Below are 22,533 nucleotides of genomic sequence, written 5' to 3'. Positions count from 1 at the left end.
AGCTATATTCTTCTATAGTCTTCTACCCACACCACTGAGTCCACGTTCTGCCCTGCACATCATGACCTGCCCCTCCTCTCCTGTCCCACTCTGCTCCACATGCCCCTCCCTGTCCCCAAGATACCCCGCACCCCACACACCTACCCATGTATGCCCTGGCCCCACACATCCTGCCCTGCCCTGCCCCAGCACTTGCACCCTGCTCTGCAGGCCTCTGACCACTGGTTCCCAACCCTGCACCAGCTCCAGCCAAAATCTCCCATGCCCTGATCCTTCCCCCAACAAACCACTGAGCTGTGTCCACCCACCACCCCGGGCCCAGGTACCATAAGCACCATGGTGTGCCCAGCCCTTACATACATCCTGCCCACCTTGTCCTATGTATCCCCACACATCCCCACCTTGCGAGCCCAGGCCATAACTACCCACCATCTGAGCCAGGCCCACTGGAGGCCCTGAGCCATGCCCACCTCAGCTTACCTGAGACAACCAGGCGGGCAGAGGAGCGGGACTTGCCAATGGTGAAGTGCACAGGCCCAGTCATAGTGGAGCAGGTCCTCCGCAGGGTCAGCCGGTGCACCGTACCCTCCTGCTCCAGGCCCACATTCGCCCCTGCCTGCAGCACAGTCTTGCCCAGAAGCCACTTGGGTGGCCTCACGGAGGGAATGGAAGTCTCACACTCGAACCAGGCAGGAGCAGGCTCCATCACGGTCACATCCTGCAGGCCCCGTATGATGGTGATGGACTGCTCTGTGGGAGAGGAGGTAGTCACGTTGGACCTGGAGGCTGGACCTGTCCACCCCCGCAGGCTCTGAGGTCCTTCCCCACAGTGCGCTGACACCCCGAGTCTTCACACCCCCCAGGTTGCTTCTCCCTCTGTACCTACATCTTCCTGTGTCCACATCCAGCTGCCTGGATGTCCCCAGTTGGGCCACCTCCAGGACTTCCAGGACAGATCTTGGGAACCACAGCCACCCCCAAGAACCTGAGAGCTGCCGCTGGCCTGGAACACACCTTCTACAAAGAACTGGGCACTGGTCTTGACATCGCCAGCATCGCATGTGTAAGAATCCTCGTCCTCTGGCTGCACGTCGTTGATGACCAGCTTGCGGTAGAGGCCATCACTGACCATCTCATACTTGGGTCCAGGCTGCAGCTCCTTGCCACCCTTAAACCACCGCACCTGTGCACTGGCCCTGGACACCTGGCACTCGAGCACGCCGCGGTGCTTCTCCATGGCAATCTTGTCCCTCAGCGGGCGGAGGAGGGTCACTGGCAACTCTGCGGTGTGTGGCCAGTGGGTTCAGGGCCCAACCATGAGCACTTTGGCAACAGGCTCCCCCAGCAGGGCTGCTGAAGGACTGGATGCTGCCCCCAACAGCCTGTGCACTTACACCTGAGGCAGCAGGGGCCAGACTGTCCCAATCCAAGCTGGTCTAGGACCAGCTGTGTGCCACAGACCACTGGCACCATGGTCGTGCCCCCCACCACGCCTCACACATCACAGCTGATGTGTACCCTGAATGTGCATGTCCAGCTCCACACACCACAGTCCCAGTGCCCAAGCCCCATCCATATGCCCCCATCCTGCACTCACCCCCACCCACAACCTCAGACCCTCCCACCTCTCCTGCCCTGGCAGGCCACATCGCCACCTGCTGGAGTGCACACCCTCCTCTCCAGTGATGGCTGCAACCCAAGGAGGGAGAGTTCACTGAGACCCTGAGTCCTCAAACCCCCCAGGTTGCTCCTCCCTCTTCGACCACATCTTCCTGTGAAAGATGTGACACTCCCGTTCCTCCTCCTGACCACTGCTGTCCCAGTCCCAGCAAGTGGTCTGGTCTGGGATGGCGGGGCTATCACATACCCCATACACCCCCACACCCCAGTCCCCCCCTCTCCACACTCCACTCACCTTTCACTCGGAGGTGGGCTCGCGATTCTGCATTTTCTGCAACAAATTTGATCTCCCCTGCATCTTCTGCCAGGACCCTCCGGTAGATGAGAGTGTATGTCCTTCCTAGGGACAAAAGCCCCCAGCCCTGGAATGAAGGGAGCAGCCTGGGGGCGGGTCCACCCCACCTGCAGCCAGCCTGCCCCACACGCACCTTCCTGGCGAATACGCACAGTGTCACTGGGCCGCAGCTTAATCCCCTCTCGGAACCACTGGCCAGGCACCTCGTCATGGGAGACTTCACAGGCAAAACTGGCACCTTCCTTCTCCGTCACCTCCACGTCCTCCAGGGGCCGCACAATCTGGACACTTCGGCCTGAGGAGAGAGCAAGACCCAGCCATGCCTGCAGGTACAGTAGCCATCCTGGTGCTCCCACCCAGGGCTCCAGTTTGCTGAGAGCTAAGGGCACAGGCAGCCAAGCACCTGGCTGCAGGCTGCAGGTGCGCAAGGAGGCATTCACAACCCTAGGCCCTGCCCTTTCCACCTGTCCAAGCCTCACCTTGCACCTTCAGAGAAGCAGAGCTCTGAGCTTCACCAGTGTCACACACATAGATGCCCTGGTCCCCCATCTCACACCGGTAGATGATGAGGCTTCTGCAGGTACCCTGGGCCACTATGCCCATGGTCTTGCCTGACCGTAGCTCCACACCATCCTGTGGAACCAAGAGGCCTGGTCAGGCACTGGTGGAGGGCAGCTGCCACTGGTGAGAGGCAGGGAGGGCATAAAGGAGTGGGAGAGAAGCACCTTCAGCCAGCGCACATCAACATTGGGACGGGACAGCTCACACTCCAGGGTCACCTTCTCTTTCTGGGTAGCCACCATGTCCTGCAGTGGGCGGCTGAAGCTCACAGGCAGCTCTGGGAAGACAGGAGGAAGGTGATCAATGGTCTACAAGGTGCTTCCCAGGCGGGTGATAGGGAGTTCTGGCTGTCTCAAGTCACACCTCCTGGTCCTCAATGTCCCCATTGCCTCCCAGGCCACCTTGGGGAAGGAGGCAGGCCTCTCTGGAGTAGGTCCTGCTACCTCCACCCACTCACCAGTGACCACCAGCCGGGCAGACGTGTGCACGCCCTCTGCCTTGAAGGCCACTAGACCACTGTCCTGTGGCTGAAGCTCCGAGAGTGTGAGAATGTGCGTGGCCCCGTGCACAGCCATATGGCACCTAGGCCCTGGCTGCAGCCGCAGTCCGTCGCGTGTCCAGGTACCCTCCACTTCGGCATGCGACAGCTCCACCTCCATAGTAGCTGTGCCCTGTTCTCTCGCCTCTACTGCCTGCAAGCCCCGAACCAACCGGACCTGGCGCACTGTGGAGATGCAGGAGACGCGCCAGTGGTCCGCTGTACCCAGAGCCCTGCCCTTCCACCAGCCAGCATTGGGACCCCAGGGTAGGCACAGCCAGCTTCCCCAGGAGGTGCCAGAGGTGAGCAGAGGCCAGCGGCCAGCGGCCCACACCCCAGGACCTGCCCCTCGGGAGAAGGTGGCGCCCCGCCCCTCCCGATGCCCCAGGCCCCAGCCAGCACAGCGCCACTCACTTTCCACAGTGAGCTTGGCCTGGGTCTTGTCGTCTGGTGTCTCGCAGCCAAAGAAGCCACGGTCGGTGAAGCCCACGCTGCGCAGCACCAGGCGATGGCGTGTGCCCTCCGCCTGGATCTCCACATTCTCCCCCGGCACCAAGACTGCGGCGTTCCGGGTCCACTTCACCTCAGGCCACGGACGCGTCAGCTCCACCTCCAGCATCACAGAGGTCCGCTCCTCCACAGTCTGCGGCTCCAGCTTCTTCTTGAACAGCACAGGCGCCTCTGGGATGGTGCAAGAGCCAAGGTCATCCTAGACACCCAGGGCCAGCCCGCCCATAACCCAGATGGCCGCATTGCCCCCACCAGGTCCCTACTGTTGCCCAGCCTCCCAGCTTGGAACAACCGTGCCATGCCCTAGTGCCTGGAACTACCAAGTGTGGCCCAAGGCCAGCAGTATCTGGTCTCCAGCAAATGGGTGGTGCCCATCAGAGCCACTAGAATCCCTGCACTTTACTACAACCAAGAACATGTGCTTGTGTAAAGGAATGAAAAGCAGGCTCCAGAGGGCTTCCCCACCCCAGGCTGCTCTGTGAGTGCCCCAGTGCATTTGTCTCCATCACTCCCTACCTTAGGAACCTGCCATGGCTCCCACTTTATTTCAGATGAAGTTCTGGCTCTCAAAGCTTTCCCCGTCTCCTGCCTCTACTAACTGCCAGCCTCACTCCCTTCACCTTCCCATCACCAGATCAGCTGGGCCCCGACTCCTCCAGGAAGTCTCCCTTGAGTGCCTCAACCTCGGTTGGCCCTTCCCCACCAGATGCATCTGCAAAATGGTATCTTTCCTTCTAGGGAGAAGGCGCCCAGCTCCTCATGGTACCCAAGTCACCTCCATCTCCTGGTGGACAGGTTCTGTGTCCCCTGAGGTCAGCCAGACTAGCTGGCTGCAGGAACAATACAGCTCCTTGGAACCAGCCTGCAGGGGAGTCTGTGGCAGGGAGCTGCTTGCCCCACAGGTCCCTTTCCCAAGCTCACCTCTGACCCGGAGGGCAGCTGAAGAGGCGGCGCCCTCAGACTCCACTGTGACCTGGCCCGCATCCTCCATTGCCACACTAGAGATGGTCAGGCTGCGGCTGGCACCACTCTGCGATATGAGGAACTTCTCACTGGGCTGCAGCTGGATGCCGTCCCGGTGCCACGTGACCACTGCATCGCTGGGGGACACCACACACTGGAAAGTGGCCTCGCAGCCCTCCTCTGCAACCACTGCGCTCAGCCCAGATGTGAACTTGACCACGCGGGGCACTGCAGGGGAAGGTCTGCTTAAGGAGGTAGGAGTGTCTCTGTGAAGATCTCCACCCCTTGCACACCTTCTCAGGGAAGTTGCTGGAAGGTGGCCCACTGCCCCATCCCCTTACCATCCCCATCTTACACCCCCCACCCCACCTAGCATACCACGGACACTGAGCTGGGCGCTGGTGCGGTCATCACGGCTCTCACACACATACTCTCCTGCGTCTTCCTCACGCAGGCCCGACACCGTGAGCAAGCGGAGGGTGCCCTCGGCGGCCATCTGGAAGCGCTTGCCCGCCCGCAGCTGCGTGCTCCCACAGTACCACACCACCTCTGCCTGTGGTGGGCTCAGCTCACAGGCCAGGGTCACTGTGCCACCCAGATCCCCTGTGATGGACTCCAGAGGCCTAGAGAACTTGGCAACCACCTCTGCAAGCACAAGGGGATGTCTGTCAGCTACCTTGTGTACCCCAAGCTCCACGGGGCTCTGCTATGGGTGGCTGCACCAGGTGGGTGCAGCAGGCCCAGTGGTCCTGGAGGAGCTCACCTTCCACCTGCACTGGGAAGTCCTGACTCTCCATGCCTACCCGGCAACTGTAGACTGCACTGTCAAGCACCTGGGCTCCTCTGACTGTCAGGGTGTGCCTGTCCCCCAGGCTGGTGGCCTGGTGCCGCTTGCTGCGCCGAATCTCCACACCATCCTTGAGCCAAGTCACTGCCGCCACAGAGGATGTGGCCAGCGTGGCTGTCAGGACGATGTCCTCATGTTCCTTGATCACCAGAGGCTCCCTGCGGCCAGATCTCTCCAGGGCTTGGGACTCAGGTGCTGGCTCTGGGGGAGGTCAGTTGACATGAATGTGTAGGACTCTCCACACTAGCCCTAACCACTGCCTCTGTCAGGCCAGCACCTAAGGGCCACCATTTAGGGTCCTCAGGGTCATACAGGATGGCCAGAAGAAGTTGCTACTAGGTTGAGGGCCACCAGCTCTTTATCCAAGGTCCTGCCCTTCAGAGAGAAATCCACCCACAAACAGATACCACAGGGAGAAAGGGCAGTTAGCAGTCCAGATCAGGCCTTCCCCAACTGCGGGGAGGGTGGCATCCTCAAAGGCAGCCCAAGGAAACTGTGTGGGTGTCAAACCCCAAGAGCAGAGACTGACTTTGGGCACTAGAGAGAGCACTAGAGCGGAGAGGGCCAGGGAGGCCAAGAAGGCCCTCCCATCCTGCCCTTGGAGCACTCGGATAGAGCATTGGTTGCAGAGTCAGTGGCTGGTGGGCGAGTGGTCAGGAGCACAGTCAAGGACTGAGACTGCTACAGTGAGAAGTCTGGTGTGGGATGCTCTGCATCAACACTGCTGGAATTCTTTGGGAGGGTGTCAGCCTGGAGGGACACTCCTGCCAGCCTTTCTGACAGAGGTACTGTGTGTTCAATAGATGCCAAGCCCACAGAGTGCAGAGAGGACCACATGGGTAGGTGGGGCTATGGAGGAAAGGGAAGGGGGCTGCGAATGAGACTGAGGTGCAGCGGGCAGGGTGCCATCCCACAGTGCCCACCTCAGAAGAGCTGGACTGTCAGGACCCCCAGGATCAAGACAAGAGCCAAGATCTGCAGAGGACATTGGGGCCAAGACTTCTGACAGCCAGGCTGGAATCCCAGCATGCAGGGGGCCTTAGCCTAGACGGAGACCCCAGCTGGGGAGGAGCTTTTTCCACCAACCCTGGGCCCTAACAGCTTCCTGCACCTCCTGTGCCACAGCCTCAATCACAGGAATTATGATAGGGTTATGGTGGACAGGTACAGGAACCTGGGCAGGAGACCCAGAAATGTGCGGAAATGACTAGGTGCTCTGACCCAAGGACTTCCCAGCACCTGGAAGCTCCAGGAAGGGGTCCCTCAAGGGCCCCAACATGCACAAGGCCAGAGAGCCCTGCAGGTAAATATTGATTGCCCCAATTGGTCAGGCAAGCATCCGTCCTGACCAGCCCTGGCAGGATGTCACCCACCTGTGACGTCCAGGCGGAAGGAGACTCTCTGGCCCCCAGCCTCGCAGCTGTACTCCCCAGAGTCCGCCTTGCCCGCCTGCTGCACAACCAGCTGTCGCCTGCAGCCAGAGGCCTCCACGTGCACCTGGGAGCTCTGGCTCAGCTTCTTCCCATCCTTGTACCATGTTACCTCAGTCTGGGCCTGAGCCACCTCGCAGCTCAGAGTGGCGCTAGCCCCCGCCTCAGTCTTCACCTCGCTGCGTGCCAGCTGCTCTTTGGCAAACACCACCTTGGGCTCTGGGTACAGAAGGGAGGGATACAGGTCAGGGACTCTGTCCAGGGCAGGCAGCCACCTAGAGAAAGACATCTGGCTGGACAACTAAGGACAGACCCTCTGCAGGCCACACTAGCTCATGCCCTGGAGAAGCCCTATCACCCTCAGCACAAGGGACCACAGTGTGTGACACAGCCCACTCCCCTGCTGCATAGGGCTGTTCCAGGTGGGGACTCTCTGACAGGTTCCTGCATAGGCTCCTCCCTGGGGACACGGCACCCCCCTGTCAATGACCAGGAAGAGTCTCCCCAGGACCATGCAGGGCATGAGCTCTGAGCAAGGCCCTGGCAGAGCTCAGCTCCTCTTGATCTGAGCATGTTGGCAGCTCCTCTGAAGCCTGAGCCACTCCTGTTAGCCACCAGTGTGTACTCATCCTGGGTGTCAATCCACAGTTTCCACTCCATGACTAGTAGCACTGTCCTCTTCCCTTCACTTTCAGCTTCTTTGTATAATGAATGCCTGAGATCTGACCACTGCGATGATGTGAACGTCTTCCCATCTTTCCACAGTGCCTAGAGTCTTCTGATGAGTCAGTGCATTTAGTTCTAATGTGATCAAATATGTTGACCTCGCTCTTGTGTTGAGTGCATTTGGGTTCTATGCAGGAAAGCTTTCCTTCCTCAGGTCCTTACAAAGTACACACCATCAACTCAGATGTTTATGGTTTGACTTTTGCACTGAATTCTCCAACCCATCTTGAACTTACGCTATAAGCTGTGAATTACTGGTCTAATTCTTTCAAGTGGTTAAATGTTCAAACTCCATTTGTCAAAGTAAGGCAGGAGACACATAGGCAAATAGAAATCTGGATCTCATAGAATGGGTTCCCACCACCCCAGATTCAAACCCTAGGCTACAGCTGATGGCTTGGGTTCTATTTTGTTTTGGCTCCTAACTGGAAGACTCTACTCGCGCCTGGAGCCCACATTTCCTTCTGTTCCCCAGGTTTCTTGATGACCTCAACATTGGTCAATGCCAAGGAGCTGCTTTGAACTTAGGCAATTCTTCTGTTTTAAAGAATGAGAACAAGACACATTCAAGTTAACAAACACATTACACCATCCCACTGTTGGAATAAGAAGTTAAAATTTCACACTCTGAATTGAGTCATAGGAAGATAACAGTCAAGTGAACTCTCCAGTCAAAGATTAATTCCTCATCAAAGCAGTATAAAGACTCCTGGACAGAAGACTCCTGGACAGAGGGTCCCCACAGTGCCCTTGGGGATCCTTCCATGCTGTGGGAGCTGGCCTTGCTTCTGATAAATCTGCTACCGAGCTCTCACCCAGCATCGTGTGCATACTTCGTTCTCAGGTTGTGAGACAGGAACCCTCCCGTGCTCACACGACCCTGTGTTACAGAAGAGCCATCCTTTCTTCACACGTGTGCAGAGTGGGAAAAGGTAATGCAGACCGAGTACTGGGACTCCACCTCTACACAAGTCTGTGTGTGAGCTCACCTCTGCACCCCATCCCAAAACACACTTGCTTAGATGTTGACTGGGACTGAGCATCCCTGATCCTTCCACATATTTCTGTCCATTTATGTACATCTTTGTCATCTCTCAAAAAAGAACACAGGGTCTCTGATGTCTTTTATCAGGCTTGAAATTTCTAACAGCACTTTTGAAGCTCTTTCAGATCTTTCATGGGGTCGTTTTCAAATCACTTATTGCTAGTGTGCTGCGACACACTTACTTTATATTGTTTTTCTATATGGCACTTGCAATGTCTCAGATCTTACTGAGCCAGTGGTTTAGCTTTTGGACAAATCATACCATCTGTAACCTTCACTTCTTCCTGATTTCACGCCTCTCGTTTCCTCTCCTCTCTAACCATGCTATGCACTGTGGCTTCACCTGTGACAGCTGCTGCCTTGGGAGGTTCCTGCTCTCAGAGACACTCTCAGGGTTTCCCTTTGTGAATTTTGTACAAAACTATTTACTAAATTGAGAAGGAACCTTCTACTTACATCTTTTTGCACTGCCTTACAAATCTTTAAGACAAAAGAATTTTATAGCATGATTGAGGATACATTTTGTCAAACATTTCTTCTGAATGTACAGTGTCAAATTTTTATCAAATACTTTATTCTGCACTTATATTGATGAACTACATTTTTTTCAATCAGATATGATAATGCTTCATGTTGATTTCCTGATATTTGTACTGTTAAGCAGACATGTATTCCCTGGATGAAGAATTCCATTAGCATTCTGATTCTCTTAATGTATTACTGAATTCAGCCTGCTAAATCTTTGTTCAGTTGATACTGACAACAGATTGATCTAAAATATGAATTCCTCCTATTTTTTTGGTTTGGTGTTAGTACCAATGTTACTACTTCTGTAAGTGAGACTTAAAAGTGCACCCCTTTCTGTTCTCTACAGGAACCTCCCTGGATACAGGAGAGTTCACTTCCAGCACATGTGGGGTCTTCTCCACTGGAGCCACTTGGCTTCTACTGCCCCTTGAAAAGCCGCTTTCCTCCTGGCTCCACTGTGAACAGCCCTGAGAACTATGTAAGCTCTCTATTTCTTCTTGGGTCAGTTTTTATTTAGTCTTTAAGAAACTGGATAATTTATCAAAACTTTTCAAATCTGGTTGCATAAAATAATGTATATGCTTATTAAAATAATGTATCAAAAATAGATATTATAGGATTTGGTATGTAGACCAAATATGGGTTGAGAATCCCTTTCCCAAAATGCCTGGGCCAAAAGTGCTTTGGATTACAGATTGAAAAAATAAAAAGATTTCAAGATCTTTGCAGACAAATGTTGAGCTTTCTTGGGGATGAGACCCAATGCTAACCACAAAATTCATTTATGTTTCATGAAGACCTTAAACACTGAGCCTGAAGGTGATTATACAGTGTTTTTAATAATTTTGTATATGAAGTGAAGCTGTGCAATGTGGAGCCCATGACTTGTGGTGTCATGTCAGCACAAAGCCTCTGCCTTGGGAGCATCTGGGGTTGCAGGTTGGGGATGCTATGTGGTATCCCTGTGAACCATGCCCACACTGACAGGAAGCTCAACTCTCCTAACAAGTAGGCTCCATGAATCAGCAGGGAATCAGACACAGAGTCCCCAGGAAAAGGGAACAGCCTAGCCAAATAGTAATCCGGCCTCACCAACTGTGCCAAAGTACTATATTGATGAACTACATTTTTTTTAGAACTATGTTCTACCTCTAAGTTGCTAAGTTGAACACCAAGGGGAATTCTGGTCCAGAATATTGGAACTGGGGCTGAGGATGTAGCTCAGAGTAGAGCACTTGTCTATCAGCACCACACAAAGAGAGAGAGAGAGAGAGAGAGAGAGAGATAGAGAGAGAGAGATAAAATAACACAAAAGATGAATTGCTTTGAAAACAGGATTCCAACCTCTCCTGTGAGTAGCACAGCACGTGTCCACAGAGGGGTAGACAGCATGTCCGAGTCCTTGGAAAGAAGGGAAGAGTGTTCCAGAACACCTACACAACTGACCCTCCATAGCCCATGTCAGCATTGGTCAAATCCTGATCTGGCTGAGTGTCTGGGATTTCCCAGGTTGGTTCAACAAACTCAAAAATCTCTTGGCAGGAAGAGTGTGTGGGGGGCTGGGTGAGTCCTGGAGGAACTGTGGTATACTCCAGAGAGGGACCCTCGTTGGCTCAGCCCTGAGCACCAGGGAAGAGCAGAGTCCAGAAAAGACTAACACTGCTGGGTCAGGACAGGTTATGGGAATATGAGATGGACATCACAGGTGGACACACCAAGTGCAGCACACAGCCGTGGCCTCCTCACGCACTTCCTCTCACACCCAGTGGCCTAGCCACAGGTGTGAGTTCAGGAGACATACAGACATAGACATGGATGGAAAATACACCAGGTCACTGTGGGCACTGGCAAGGCTCCCCTTTATCTCCAAACACAGTGACGGTAGAACCACAAGAACTCACCTGTGACATCCAGATGGAAGGAGACCCTCTGGCCCCCGGCCTCACAGATGTACTCCCCAGCTTCCGCCTTGCCCGCCTGCTGCACCACCAGCTGCCGCCTGCAGCCAGAGGCCTCCACTTGCACCTGGGAGCTCTGGCTCAGCTTCTTCCCATCCTTGTACCATGTCACCTCTGTCTGGGACTGGGCCACCTCGCAGCTCAGAGTGGCGCAGGCCCCCGCCTCGACCTTCACCTCGCAGCGTGCAGGCTGCTCCTTGGCAAACACGACCTTGGGCTCTGGGTAGAGAGGGAAAGGACACATAGGTCAGGGACTCCAGAACAGACCCAGCCCTGTCTCACAGCCTGAGCCCACCCCAGGGATGGCTGAGCAGAGTGTCCATCATGAGCAGAACATTGCATAGCCATGCCCAAGTTCTATCCTACAAATGACCCAAGCTGCAAACTCCAAGGCTGGTGGGTAGACAGCTGGGCAGCCTGTCCTCATCAGAGCCCTAATCACTTCCTGATCCACTCTGATCCTGCAGGTAACTGCACTGTCACAGCCCACAAGGCCACCACAGCTAGGCCTACCTTCTGATGCCAACACTCTCCCAGCCATTGGGAATAGACCATGACCCTTCTCCTTCCTGGGACCCCAGCCCATCAGTGACTTCCCAGCTCTCCCACCATGCAGGGGGGCACAAAAGCAGGGGGAGGCAGACATAGCAGGGAAGTCCACCTGAGCACCAAACCAGAAACCCACATCTTTGTTGGCCACAGCTACCAAAGGAATGCAGGAGACCAGACTGCCAGTGATAGCCAATCAGCAGAGACCTCAGAGCCTGTGCAAGCCAATCAGCAGAGAACCAAGTGCCAGCCAATCAGCATAGAGCTCAGTAACAGTGCGGTCCAGTTAACAGATAGCTCAGTACCAGATGGGGCAAATTAACAGAGAGCTCAGTGCCAGCCAATCAGCAGACAGCCAAGTGCCACTGTGGGCCAATCAGCAGAAAGCCAAGTGCCAGTGTGAACCAATCAGCAGACAGCCAACTGCCAGCAAATCAGCAGAGAGCTCAATGCCAGTGTGGAAAAAATCTGTAGGGAGCTATGTGCCACTGTGGGCCAATCAGCAGACAGCTGTCATCCTGGACCTATCAGGAGAGAGCCCAGCACCAGTCTGGCTTTCAGGAGCAAGGTTCCCAGCCAAAGGTGGCACTTTCCCAGGCTGAGAGACAGGTCACAGTGGGGAGGGAAGGAGATGAGGAAGCAAGAAGGGATAGACATGCAAGATTCCAAAGGGCCCAAGCAAGGGCTTCTGGAGCTCTGGGCCCAGCAAGTAGGCATGGGCAGGTAGAGGGAGCCCCTGCCCTTGCAGGACACGCTCCCCAGGTACAAACAACTCCCAGTGCCCAACTCCACCCAGAGCTGGGCTACAGATGCTGAGGTCCAAGATTAGGAAGGACACAGGCCTCACAGAGCCTAGGCTGCCACAGGTGCCTTAGAGTTACCACCCTCCCTCCATTCACCCAGCCCTAGCAGCACCCACCTGAGACATCTAGACGGAAGGAGACCCTCTGGCCCCCAGCCTCGCAGCTGTACTCCCCAGCATCCGCCTTGCCTGCCTGCTGCACCACCAGCTGCCGCCTGCAGCCAGAGGCCTCCACGCGCACCTGGGAGCTCTGGCTCAGCTTCTTCCCATCCTTGTACCATGTCACTTCTGTCTGGGCCTGGGCCACCTCACAGCTCAGAGTGGCACTTGCCCCCACCTTGGCCTTCACCTCACTGCGCGCCACCTGCTCTTTAGCAAACACCACCTTGGGCTCTGGGGACAGAGGGGAGGGACATGCAGGTCAGTGACTCTGTCCAGGGTAGGAAGCCACCTGAGGAAAGCCATCTGGCTAGACAGCTGAGGACAGACCCCTCTGCAGGCCACACTAGCTCGTGCCCTGCAGAAGCAAGGCATCCTCAGGACAAGGGACCACAGTGTGTGACACAGCCTGCCCCTGCTGCATGGGGCTGTTGCAGGTGGGAACACTGTAACAGCTCTCTGCACAAGCTCCTCCCTGGGGATTATGCACCTGCCCATGACCAGGAAGAGTCCCCCCAGGACCGTGCAGGGCATGAGCTCTGCTGGGTCACCCAGCTCCTGCCTGTTATGAGCCTGACAGCTTCTCCTCTGGTGATGTTCGGCCACTCCAGTGCCTTATCCTGAGGCCCATGTGGCTGAGACTTTTCCTTTTCTAGCCAATGGTGCTTGGTCTCCCTGCTGAGACTTGTACTCAGTAGTCAGTAGTGTGAGCTCTCCTTCATGTTTGTTCTGGGGCTCATTACATATTTCAATAATAGTCCTTCATTTCAGGAGACATATGTTGATCTGCCTCTGTGGACAGCGTCATCATGTCCTGTGTAGGAACCTGTTACCCTGGGGTCATACACCATCCACACCACCTGCTAAGAGCTGGTTCTACTCCAGGTGGGAATCTGACGCACCCAATTGATGACTGTGTGTGGAGAGAGGGAGACGTCCCTTCCATTCTCTTCCATGCAGACCTGTGGCTGAGGTCTCCACACCACTCAGCCATCCTCTTTCTGTGCCCCACACCCTTGCCATGGTAAAAGGTGCTCTGAGGATGCTCAGGTCTCTGGGCTCCATGTGCTGTTCTCCTGGCCCTGTCTCTATGCCGTTGTGGTGCCCAGCTGTCTTCTGTACTATGGCTGAAGAGTACGTCTGGGTTTAGACAGATTGAATGTTCTCTCTTTGCTCATGGTACGGTGTCTCCACCTGGCCTTTGGACTCAACTTGACAATCTTCACACTCCCTGAAAAAGAACTCTGTGGATCATCAGGAGCAGACGTTTCTCTGTCTTGTACACGTTTCTCAACACTGACTTGTGTCACCTCTGTGTCTCCCTAACATACTTACTAATTTGTCCTCTGAGGCCTTAAATATGCTTCCTCTGCATGCAGTTACAACCATGGTACTGGGGATGCTATGGTAGTTCTGTTACTTTCTGACTCTGCAGCTCATCTACAGACAGAAGTGTTGACCACCGCCTCTGTGGAATCTATGCTCACTTTACCCAAGCTGTGAGTCTCTGTTTGATATTCCTCCTCAGTATCTACATGAGGCTGGACACACTGTCATGTGGCCCTGTTGTCCTTAAAAGGGAAGTGCTCAGAGTTATGCTAAAGGGTGGCGATTGCTGCTGTGGTGCCCTCCACAGAGGGCTTAGGAAGCTCCTCTTCTTACCAGAGCAGGGGTTTGCTGCAGTGCTGGGACCTGACAGGCCTCCCACATGCAGGCAAGTGCTCCACCATGGAGTCACACCCCAGCCTAAGAAGGTCTAAACACAAAAGGAAGCTAAACTATGTCTCTCAGGCAAGAAGTCAAACTTCTACTGCAGCAGCAACTCCTTCCTGAGGGGTCTCTCTGTGTAAACAGTTGCAGTCTGCAAGTCTTTGCTTCTGTAATCAGGCTTGCTCAGCAGCTGTGGCAGCTGCCTGGAGATCGAGGAGGGAGCAAGGCAACTTGCATGAGGGAAGTCTTGAAACCCAGGAGTCTGTATTGTATTAAGATGCTGAGAACAAAGGGGAGAGCTCAGCCTTTGGAGAAGACTCTGTCAAGCCTGCACAGGAGCTGAAAGAATCTTGCTGTTTACATCTCCAAGCATAGCTTGTCTCTCTCCAGTGCCACATTTTCTGTAACATTACCGAGCACTCCATTCTCTATTGTGGGAGACCAACCTTGCACTTGACTGAGTCATACTCCCCAGGTGGGTGCTGAGGCGCTCAGTCTCAGAAATGTGGCAGAGCTTTCCCCACCCTTCTTGGGTCCGAGGGTGGGTGTCTCGTGCATGGGTGTGTCTTGCTACAGCCCCATGGGTGGAGCTATACTCATCTGTTCCTTTGTAATATAACCCCTTGCCCTGTTTAGGATAGAATCTTCCATGGAAGTGCCTTATGTGTGTCCCCTTCTCTTACTGTGCCCTTGGCTGTGGCCTATCCAGGTGTCAGTCAACCTGCTGACAGTGGACATCAGGAAGATAGACTCAGACCCCTGAAACCTGACCCCTTGCCTCATTTGAATAGCTTCTCCTTAATAAAAGGGGTCAGAGTGTGCTCTCTCTCTCTCTCTCTTCCTGCAGACCCTTAAGGTCAGAGGAGCCGACACAGCGACCTCAATGAAAAAGGTATTTGTATCTCTTGTGTAGTTATTTTGCACAATCCAGTCATCCCAGTTTCCCTGGAGTGACCCTTGAGCATTTTAGTCATGAACTGAAACCCGGCACTCTTATCTTCTGAAGGGGACTCATGCCTTTTCTCTCATGGTCTCTTCAAGCCATAATCATCCTGATTTGTTGATGTTCTGATCAATAAACAACTTTGTGTCCTGGATTCCAATCTTCACCCAGTGTGTGCTGTGCTCTCAGTATGAGCCCCATGCAGTTTGCCAGTGTTCTGCACAGGATTTTGGCCCTGGTATCCATCTGAGATGAGGCTGTGATTGCAAAGTTGAATGCACTTTTCACCAGATTTTGATGTCAGTATTATACCATCTATATAAAATGAGTCAGGGGGCACATATCCCCTTTCTATTCTCTAGAAGGATAATCATGAACAGAGTAGTTTATTTCAAAAATATGTGGTATAATTTACCCTGATAAATGAATTTAGCTCTTTTGAGAGATTTTTTTAATTAGACTCCATTGCTTTAAAAAGCTATAGGATTGTTTGAGTTCTCTACTTTTTCTTGTGTAAATTCTGATGTAGTTTTCCAGGAATTGGCTAATTTGTCAATTTTTTTTCAAATTTCCTTGCATTAAATCATAAAATGTCACAAATACCTTGACAAGAACACATACAGTGAGCCTGTGTTTGGTGCCCATGGCAACAACTGCTCACACGAGGCACAGGACCAAGCCATCACACGTCAGCAAAGGGCACCTGTCCCCCAGGTGCACCCTGACACAGGGCACTACACCAGTTCCCAGAGCTCTCAGGGGTCAGCAGTGAAGCTAGACACAGGAATCGCCAGAGAAATGCTCAGAACTCTCTGCCTGGCCCGTCAGGTTACTGTGGCAGTGACACAGCTCCAACAAAACCCACAGGTGTGCCATAAGCTTCACACTCGTTCCACTTCCACATTCACAAATTAAACTCCTAAGAGGCACATTAATGCACAGTGCTCTAATCAAAGAAAGAGAAAAACAAAATTTGCTCTAAAAAGAAGACTCCAAACCTCAGAGGTTTGTCTAAGGAGCGTGTTGACCAACTGTGGACCTGCACGATGCCATGGTGGGTACAAAGAGAACGTTGAATCCACATGCCAGGAGGGAAGCAGGCCAGACACATAGACGCGATAACCTGTGGGTCAACCCTGAGATAACTCCTAGTATGACCGGAGCTTGGGTTTCCCCTCATCAGGGTCAAAGACACTGAAATCAGAAGCTGGATGTGGGCCTCTGGAGCTGCCAGAACCTCCAGCTCAAGCTCAGTCACAACCCTCACAACCGGGACAGTGACGTCGGCCTACCTCAGAACTCAAAGCCTGGTAGAGACGCAGTCCTTGACCCGGAGGGATATCAGGACAGCTCTGAGCAGGTGCCAGGCATGACCAAGCCTCTGAGGCACAGAGGGCCCTGGTCCTTCCTGTCTTCCCTTTCAGTACCCCCGGCTCAGCCTTAGGCTTGACCATGGAGTGGGGAAGATGGGGTAAGCAGTTGGGGGAAGTCAAGTGGAAAGACCACTGGGTCAGCCATGGGTACAGCCAGTCATCACCTCCAAACAAGCCAACTTAGTGTCCCATAGGAACTCACCTGTGACATCCAGGCGGAAGGAGACTCTCTGGCTCCCGGCCTCGCAGCTGTACTCCCCAGCATCCGCCTTGCCCACCTGCTGCACCACCAGCTGCCGCCTGCAGCCAGAGGCCTCCACTCGCACCTGGGAGCTCTGGCTCAGCTTCTTCCCATCCTTGTACCATGTCACCTCTGTCTGGGCCTGGGCCACCTCGCAGCTCAGGGTGGCGCTGGCCCCTGCCTGGGCCTTCACCTCACTGTGTGCTGGCTGCCCCTTGGCAAACACAGCCTTGGGCTCTGGGGACAGAGGAGAGGGACACACAGGTCAGAGATTTCCAGGAAGCCACCTGGGGAAGGGCAACTGGCTGGACAGCTGAGGAGAGACCCTTCTGCAGGCCACACCAGCTCGTGCCCTGGAGAAGTCCAGCATCCTCAGTACAAGGGACCACAGTGTGTGACACAGCCTGTACCTGCTGCTTGGGGCTGTACCAGGTGGGAACACTGTGACACTCAGATTCCTCCCTAAGGACACAGCACCCGCCCCTTAGAGACCAGGAAGAGTCTCCCCAGGACTATGCAGGCCATGAGCTCTGAGGAGGGTCTGGAAGGGCCAGCCCAATATCCCTCTGGGTGTGTCTACACTGCTCTGGCTCCCACCCACTTTCCTTAGCCCCATGAGGTAGACGCTGCCGATGTCTGCTGCATTGCTGTGGGCTGCTCTGGGCTGCTATGGGCTGCTGTGTCCTGCTCTGGGCTCCCCTGGGCTGCTGTGTCCTGCTGTGGGCTGTTGTGTCCTACTTGGGGCTACTCGGGGCTGCTGTGTCCTGCTATGTCCTGTTCTGGGCTGCTGTGTCCTGCTCTGGGCTGCTGTGGGCTGCTGTGTCCTGCTGTGGGCTGCTCTGGGCTGCTCTGGGCTGCTGTGTCCTGCTCTTGGCTGCTGTGTCCTGCTGTGAACTGCTGTGTCCTGCTCTGGGCTGTGGTGTCCTGCTCTGGGCTGCTGTAGGATGCTGTGTCCTGCTCTGGGGTGCTCTGGGCTGCTGTGGACTGCTGTGGGCTGCTGTGTCCTGCTCTGGGCTGCTCTGGGCTGCTGTGGACTGCTGTGGGCTGCTGTGTCCTGCTCTGGGCTGCTGTGGACTGCTGTAGGCTGCTGTGTCCTGCTCTGGGCTGCTGTGTTCTGCTCTGGGCTGCTGTGGGCTGCTGCGGGCTGCTCTGGGCTGCTCTGGGCTGCTATGGGCTGCTCTGGGCTGCCCTGGGCTGCTGTGTCCTGCTGTGTCCTGATCTGGACTGCTCTGGGCTGCTGTGGGCTGCTCTGGGCTGCTGTGTCCTGCTGTGTCCTGCTGTGGGATGCTCTGGGCTGCTCTGGGCAATTCTGTGCTGCTGTGTGCTGCTGTGTCCTGCTCTGGGCTGCTCTGGGCTGCCCTGGGCTGCTGTGTCCTGCTCTGGACTGCTCTGGGCTGCTGTGGGATGCTCTGAGCTACTGTGTGCTGCTCTGGGATGCTGTGTTCTGCTGTGTCCTGCTGTGGAATGCTCTGGGATGCTGTGGGCTGCTGTTAGCTGCTCTGGGCTGCTGCATCCTGCTCTGGGCTGCTATGCGCTGCTGTGCACTGCTGTGGGCTGCTGTGTCCTGCTCTGGGCTGCTCTGGGATGCTGTGGGCTGCTCTGGGATGCTGTGTCCTGCTGTGGGTTGCTCTGGGTTGCTCTGGATTGCTCTGGGCTGCTGTGGGCTGCTCTGGGCTGCTGTGTCCTGCTGTGTCCTGCTGTGAGCTGCTCTGGGCTGCTGTGGGCTGCTCTGGGCTGCTGTATCCTGCTCTGGGGTGCTCTGGGCTGCTGTGGACTGCTCTGGGATACTGTGGGCTGCTCTGGGCTACTCTTGGCTACTGTGTCCTGCTGTGGGCTGCTCTGGGCTACTGTGGGCTCTGTGGGCTGCTCTGGACTGCTCTGGGCTGTTTTGGGCTGCTGTGTCCTGCTGTGGGCTGCTCTGGGCTGCTCTGGGCTGGTCCTGCTAAACTATCCTGCCCACTTTCAGTAGCACTATGTTTTCCAATTCCTTCTTAGCAGCTCTGCATATGATTACCTGCTAGGTTGTGGACAGTCATGGGTCCTGAGTAGGCCCCATCTGAGGGGCTTGCCCTTTCCTCCAACAGAGTGTCTTCTGATGGGGCAGTTTCAGTTTCACCACAGGTAAATACATCCGTTTGCTTAATGGCCAATGCCCTACGTTCTCTCTAAGAAAAGTACAATTAACTTGAAGTCATAGAGAAACACAGGACACCTGCTAAGAGCCCGTCTCACCTCCACTGAGGTCCACCTTCAAGACCTGCTTCACCTCTATGCTGAGGTACAGCCTGTATTGGATTCCTTTTGTGTTGAGTTGGATATCTGATTTTCAATTTTTTTCTAAGTTTAATGGTCTTAGAACTAGTTTGGAAAATAACATCCCTCTCTATACCTCCTGGTAGCACCAGAACAGAGTCATGAAGGAGGAGAGGGACCTGGTTACACTCAGAGCTGTGTCCCTTTTCTTTCCTTTTTTTTTTTTTTTTGTGTGTGTGTGTGTATGATGTTAGGCATTGAACCCAGGATCTTGCACATGCTAGGCAAGCACTCTAGCACTGAGCTACATCCCCAACTTGCTTTTTAAAATTATATTTTTTGAGATAGGGTTTTGCTAAGTTACTGATGCTGGCCTCGAACCTGCCTCTCCCTGCTTCAGCCTCCAAGTCCCTGGGGTTACAGGCATGGCCAGCCCACCAGCTACCTTGTTGTTCTGAGCTAACTGCTCAGTTGCCCCTGTCCTCTTGTCTGCTCCTGCCTTCAGCCATGCGGATGTCCTGACTCTGGTCGCCCATGCCCTCCAGTTGCTCTCCAGAAGTGGCTCTGCCCATTTGGCCTGTCGATATTCCTACTCCTGGAGAGAAGCAGCAGGCACCTGGACTGTGACTGCGAACCTCTGGCTCTCCCATAGACTGCCTCCATGCACTTAGACCCCTTCTGCTTCCTCTCCAGTGTCTAGTGATGTGCATCTTCACCACGTCTGTGGGCCTGTGTCTGAGAAGACCTGGAACAGTAACGCCACGCTCTTGACTCTGCGCTAGTTCTTGAAAACTCCACTTCCATCATCTGCTTGCTTACTCGTGTGGATAAAGAAGAGTCTGTACACTAACACCTGAACATGGACATTGCCCCTGCTCTCCTCCTGGACACAGTCAACGATATTTCCGGCACTCTGTACTGATAACCCTGTCCTCTGTGAGCCCCAGCACGAGTGTCTGAGCCTCATTCCTTCCCTTTCCAATGCCGACAGCAACTCCTCCCTTGTCCACTCCTGGTCTTGAAGGTGACACTCTGAAGTCTGCACCACTGGTGTCCCTTTGCCCTCAATTTTCCTACAACCACTCTGTTAAGCTAAGGAGGAATCATCTCATCCAGAGTTTGCTAAGAACTGCATGTTGAATTGTGTCAAACAATCTTTACAACTTCTGATGTCACACTCATCAAATACTGTCACTGCATGCCCAGGAAGAGTCATACCCTGTCCCTCAAGCCTGTTAGCACTGGGCCCTGGTGACCACCTGATGTTCCTGGGTGAACCAGGCCTGCACTCCTGTACTTCACATCTCCTAGAGCAGACAATCCCTTCACTTTGCTGGACTCATTGGGCTAACATTAGCAGAGGAGCTTGAACTTCACACTGGCGATATAAGCCTCTTGCTGACCTTGTATGCTTTAGCGTCGATCATGTACTACCTACATAAAATGAGCTAGGGAGTGTACTTCCTCCTTCAGCGTTCCAGAATGTCTATTAACATGGGATAATATTTGGTATGATTTGTTAGCAGAGCCACTGGACTAAGATAAGGCTCCATAAGATTATTACTATGATTCTACTTCTTTAGAAGATTAGAGGACTGTTCCACTCCCTAGTTTTTCTTGTGTAGGTTTGACATGATCTTCTAGTAATTGATTACTAAGAAAAGGTACCTTGTTGCCTTGTATAAAATAATGGCCTATCCTCACACCATGACATTTCTAGTGAACTCAGTGGGATTCCCTGGTGTCCACATACACCCACAAAACTTTAATGCAGATGCAACTGCAGAGCACTGTGGCCATGGTCCTCTCTCTGTGACATTAGACTCCTTCGACAAAGGAAATGAAGCTGCTCCCGGCTTTCCTGCCAACCAGCCAGGGGGAGCAGACACACGGCTTATTAGGGGGATGCTGTGCGTTAACGCTCTACCCCTCAGCAGCTAAGAGTGTAGAAAATCAATTTTAATGAAGCATGCAGATGTGACTTCATTGGTTTATTCCTTTTCATTTCTGAATTTATAAACCAAGCCATGGAGGGAATGCAGACACTGACTGCTCCAACTTGAGACAAAATGAAAATAGGTCTTGTTAAAAGAGACTTTCTGGCCTCCCAGCTTCCCAGCAAATGCACTACCCCGCCCTTCATGTTGCACAGACAGTGCAACAAAATTAGGGTCCGTGTGTTTCCCCCATGAACTTGCTCAGAGAGCTTTCAGGTCCATGAGGACAGAGGGAAGAGTGTCCCAGAGAACTGAAAGGGCAATGATCCCAAAGGCCTCAGGTCTCTGGACCACCTCAGCCCGAGCAGCAGGTAAAGCCACAGCCCGTAGTGCATAGTTTCCCAGGTGCTAAGAAACGCCCCTCAGCATTAGACCTGGGAGGGCAAGTCTGGTGCAGAAGCCTAGCTGTCCACATGGATTGGCCATCGGTACTCACACTAGGATTGAAGACCACAGGTGAGCACGGGGCATATGGAGAAATGGAGTTTGAGGGCAGGAGCACCCAGGAACATCCGCTATATCAGTCTCATCCTCACACACCAGCAAACTCAGAACTCACCTGTGACGTCCAGATGGAAGGAGACCCTCTGGCCCCCGGCCTCGCAGCTGTACTCCCCGGCATCTGCCTTGCCCGCCTGCTGCACCACCAGCTGCCGCCTGCAGCCAGAGGACTCCACGCGCATCTGGGAGCTCTGGCTCAGCTTCTTCCCATCCTTGTACCACGTCACCTCTGTCTGGGACTGGGCCACCTCGCAGCTCAGAGTGGCACTCGCCCCCACCTGGACCTTCACCTCACTGTGTGCTGGCTGCCCCTTGGCAAATACAACCTTGGGCTCTGGGACAGAGGGGAAGGACACACAGGTCAGGGACTCCAGAACAGACACAGCCCTGTCTCACAGCCTGAGCCCACCCCAGGAATGGCCGAGCAGAGGGTCCATCATGAGCAGAACATTGCATGGCCATGCCTAAGTTCTATCCTACACATGACCCAAGCTGCAAACTCCAAGGCTGGTGGGTAGACAGCTGGGCAGCCTATCCTCATCAGAGCCCTAAGCACTTCCTGATCCACTCTGATCCTGCAGGTAACTGCACTGTCACAGCCCACAAGGCCACCACAGCCAGGCCTACCTCCTGATGCCACCACCCTCCCAGCCATTGCGAATAGACCATGACCCTTCTCCTTCCTGGGACCCTAGCCCATCAGTGGCTTCCCAGCTCTCCCACCATGCAGGGGGCACAAAAGCAGGTGGAGGCGGACACAGCAGGGGAGTCCACCTGAGCACCAAACCAGAAACCCACATCTTTGTTGGCCACAGCTACCAAAGGAATGTAGGAGACCAGAATGCCAGTGCTGGCCAATCAGCAAAGACCTCAGAGCCTGTGCAAGCCAATCAGCAGAGAGCCAAGTACCAGCCAATCAGCACA

General features: G+C 54.3%; 1 protein-coding gene across 2 annotated transcripts in view; it reads right to left on the bottom strand.

Annotated features, from left to right (window-relative positions):
* Obscn (obscurin, cytoskeletal calmodulin and titin-interacting RhoGEF) overlaps positions 1-22,533 on the bottom strand; it is a 137,280-nt gene that overhangs the window by 71,485 nt on the left and 43,262 nt on the right. For both annotated transcript variants that reach the window (XM_078014707.1, XM_078014714.1), the window contains 16 exons: positions 21,668-21,943; positions 16,820-17,095; positions 12,550-12,825; positions 11,025-11,300; positions 6,768-7,043; positions 5,311-5,595; positions 4,926-5,192; positions 4,506-4,775; positions 3,489-3,755; positions 2,994-3,260; positions 2,701-2,813; positions 2,455-2,608; positions 2,109-2,270; positions 1,916-2,020; positions 1,015-1,281; positions 481-750 (listed from right to left, as the gene is read on the bottom strand). In XM_078014707.1, the coding sequence (XP_077870833.1) occupies positions 481-750; positions 1,015-1,281; positions 1,916-2,020; positions 2,109-2,270; positions 2,455-2,608; positions 2,701-2,813; positions 2,994-3,260; positions 3,489-3,755; positions 4,506-4,775; positions 4,926-5,192; positions 5,311-5,595; positions 6,768-7,043; positions 11,025-11,300; positions 12,550-12,825; positions 16,820-17,095; positions 21,668-21,943 (3,807 nt within the window). The remainder of the gene's footprint in view (positions 1-480; positions 751-1,014; positions 1,282-1,915; positions 2,021-2,108; positions 2,271-2,454; positions 2,609-2,700; positions 2,814-2,993; positions 3,261-3,488; positions 3,756-4,505; positions 4,776-4,925; positions 5,193-5,310; positions 5,596-6,767; positions 7,044-11,024; positions 11,301-12,549; positions 12,826-16,819; positions 17,096-21,667; positions 21,944-22,533) is intronic.

This window comes from Ictidomys tridecemlineatus, chromosome 1, assembly GCF_052094955.1.
Source record: "Ictidomys tridecemlineatus isolate mIctTri1 chromosome 1, mIctTri1.hap1, whole genome shotgun sequence".
NCBI lineage: Eukaryota > Metazoa > Chordata > Mammalia > Rodentia > Sciuridae > Ictidomys > Ictidomys tridecemlineatus.
This window is presented reverse-complemented; position numbering and strand designations above follow the sequence as displayed.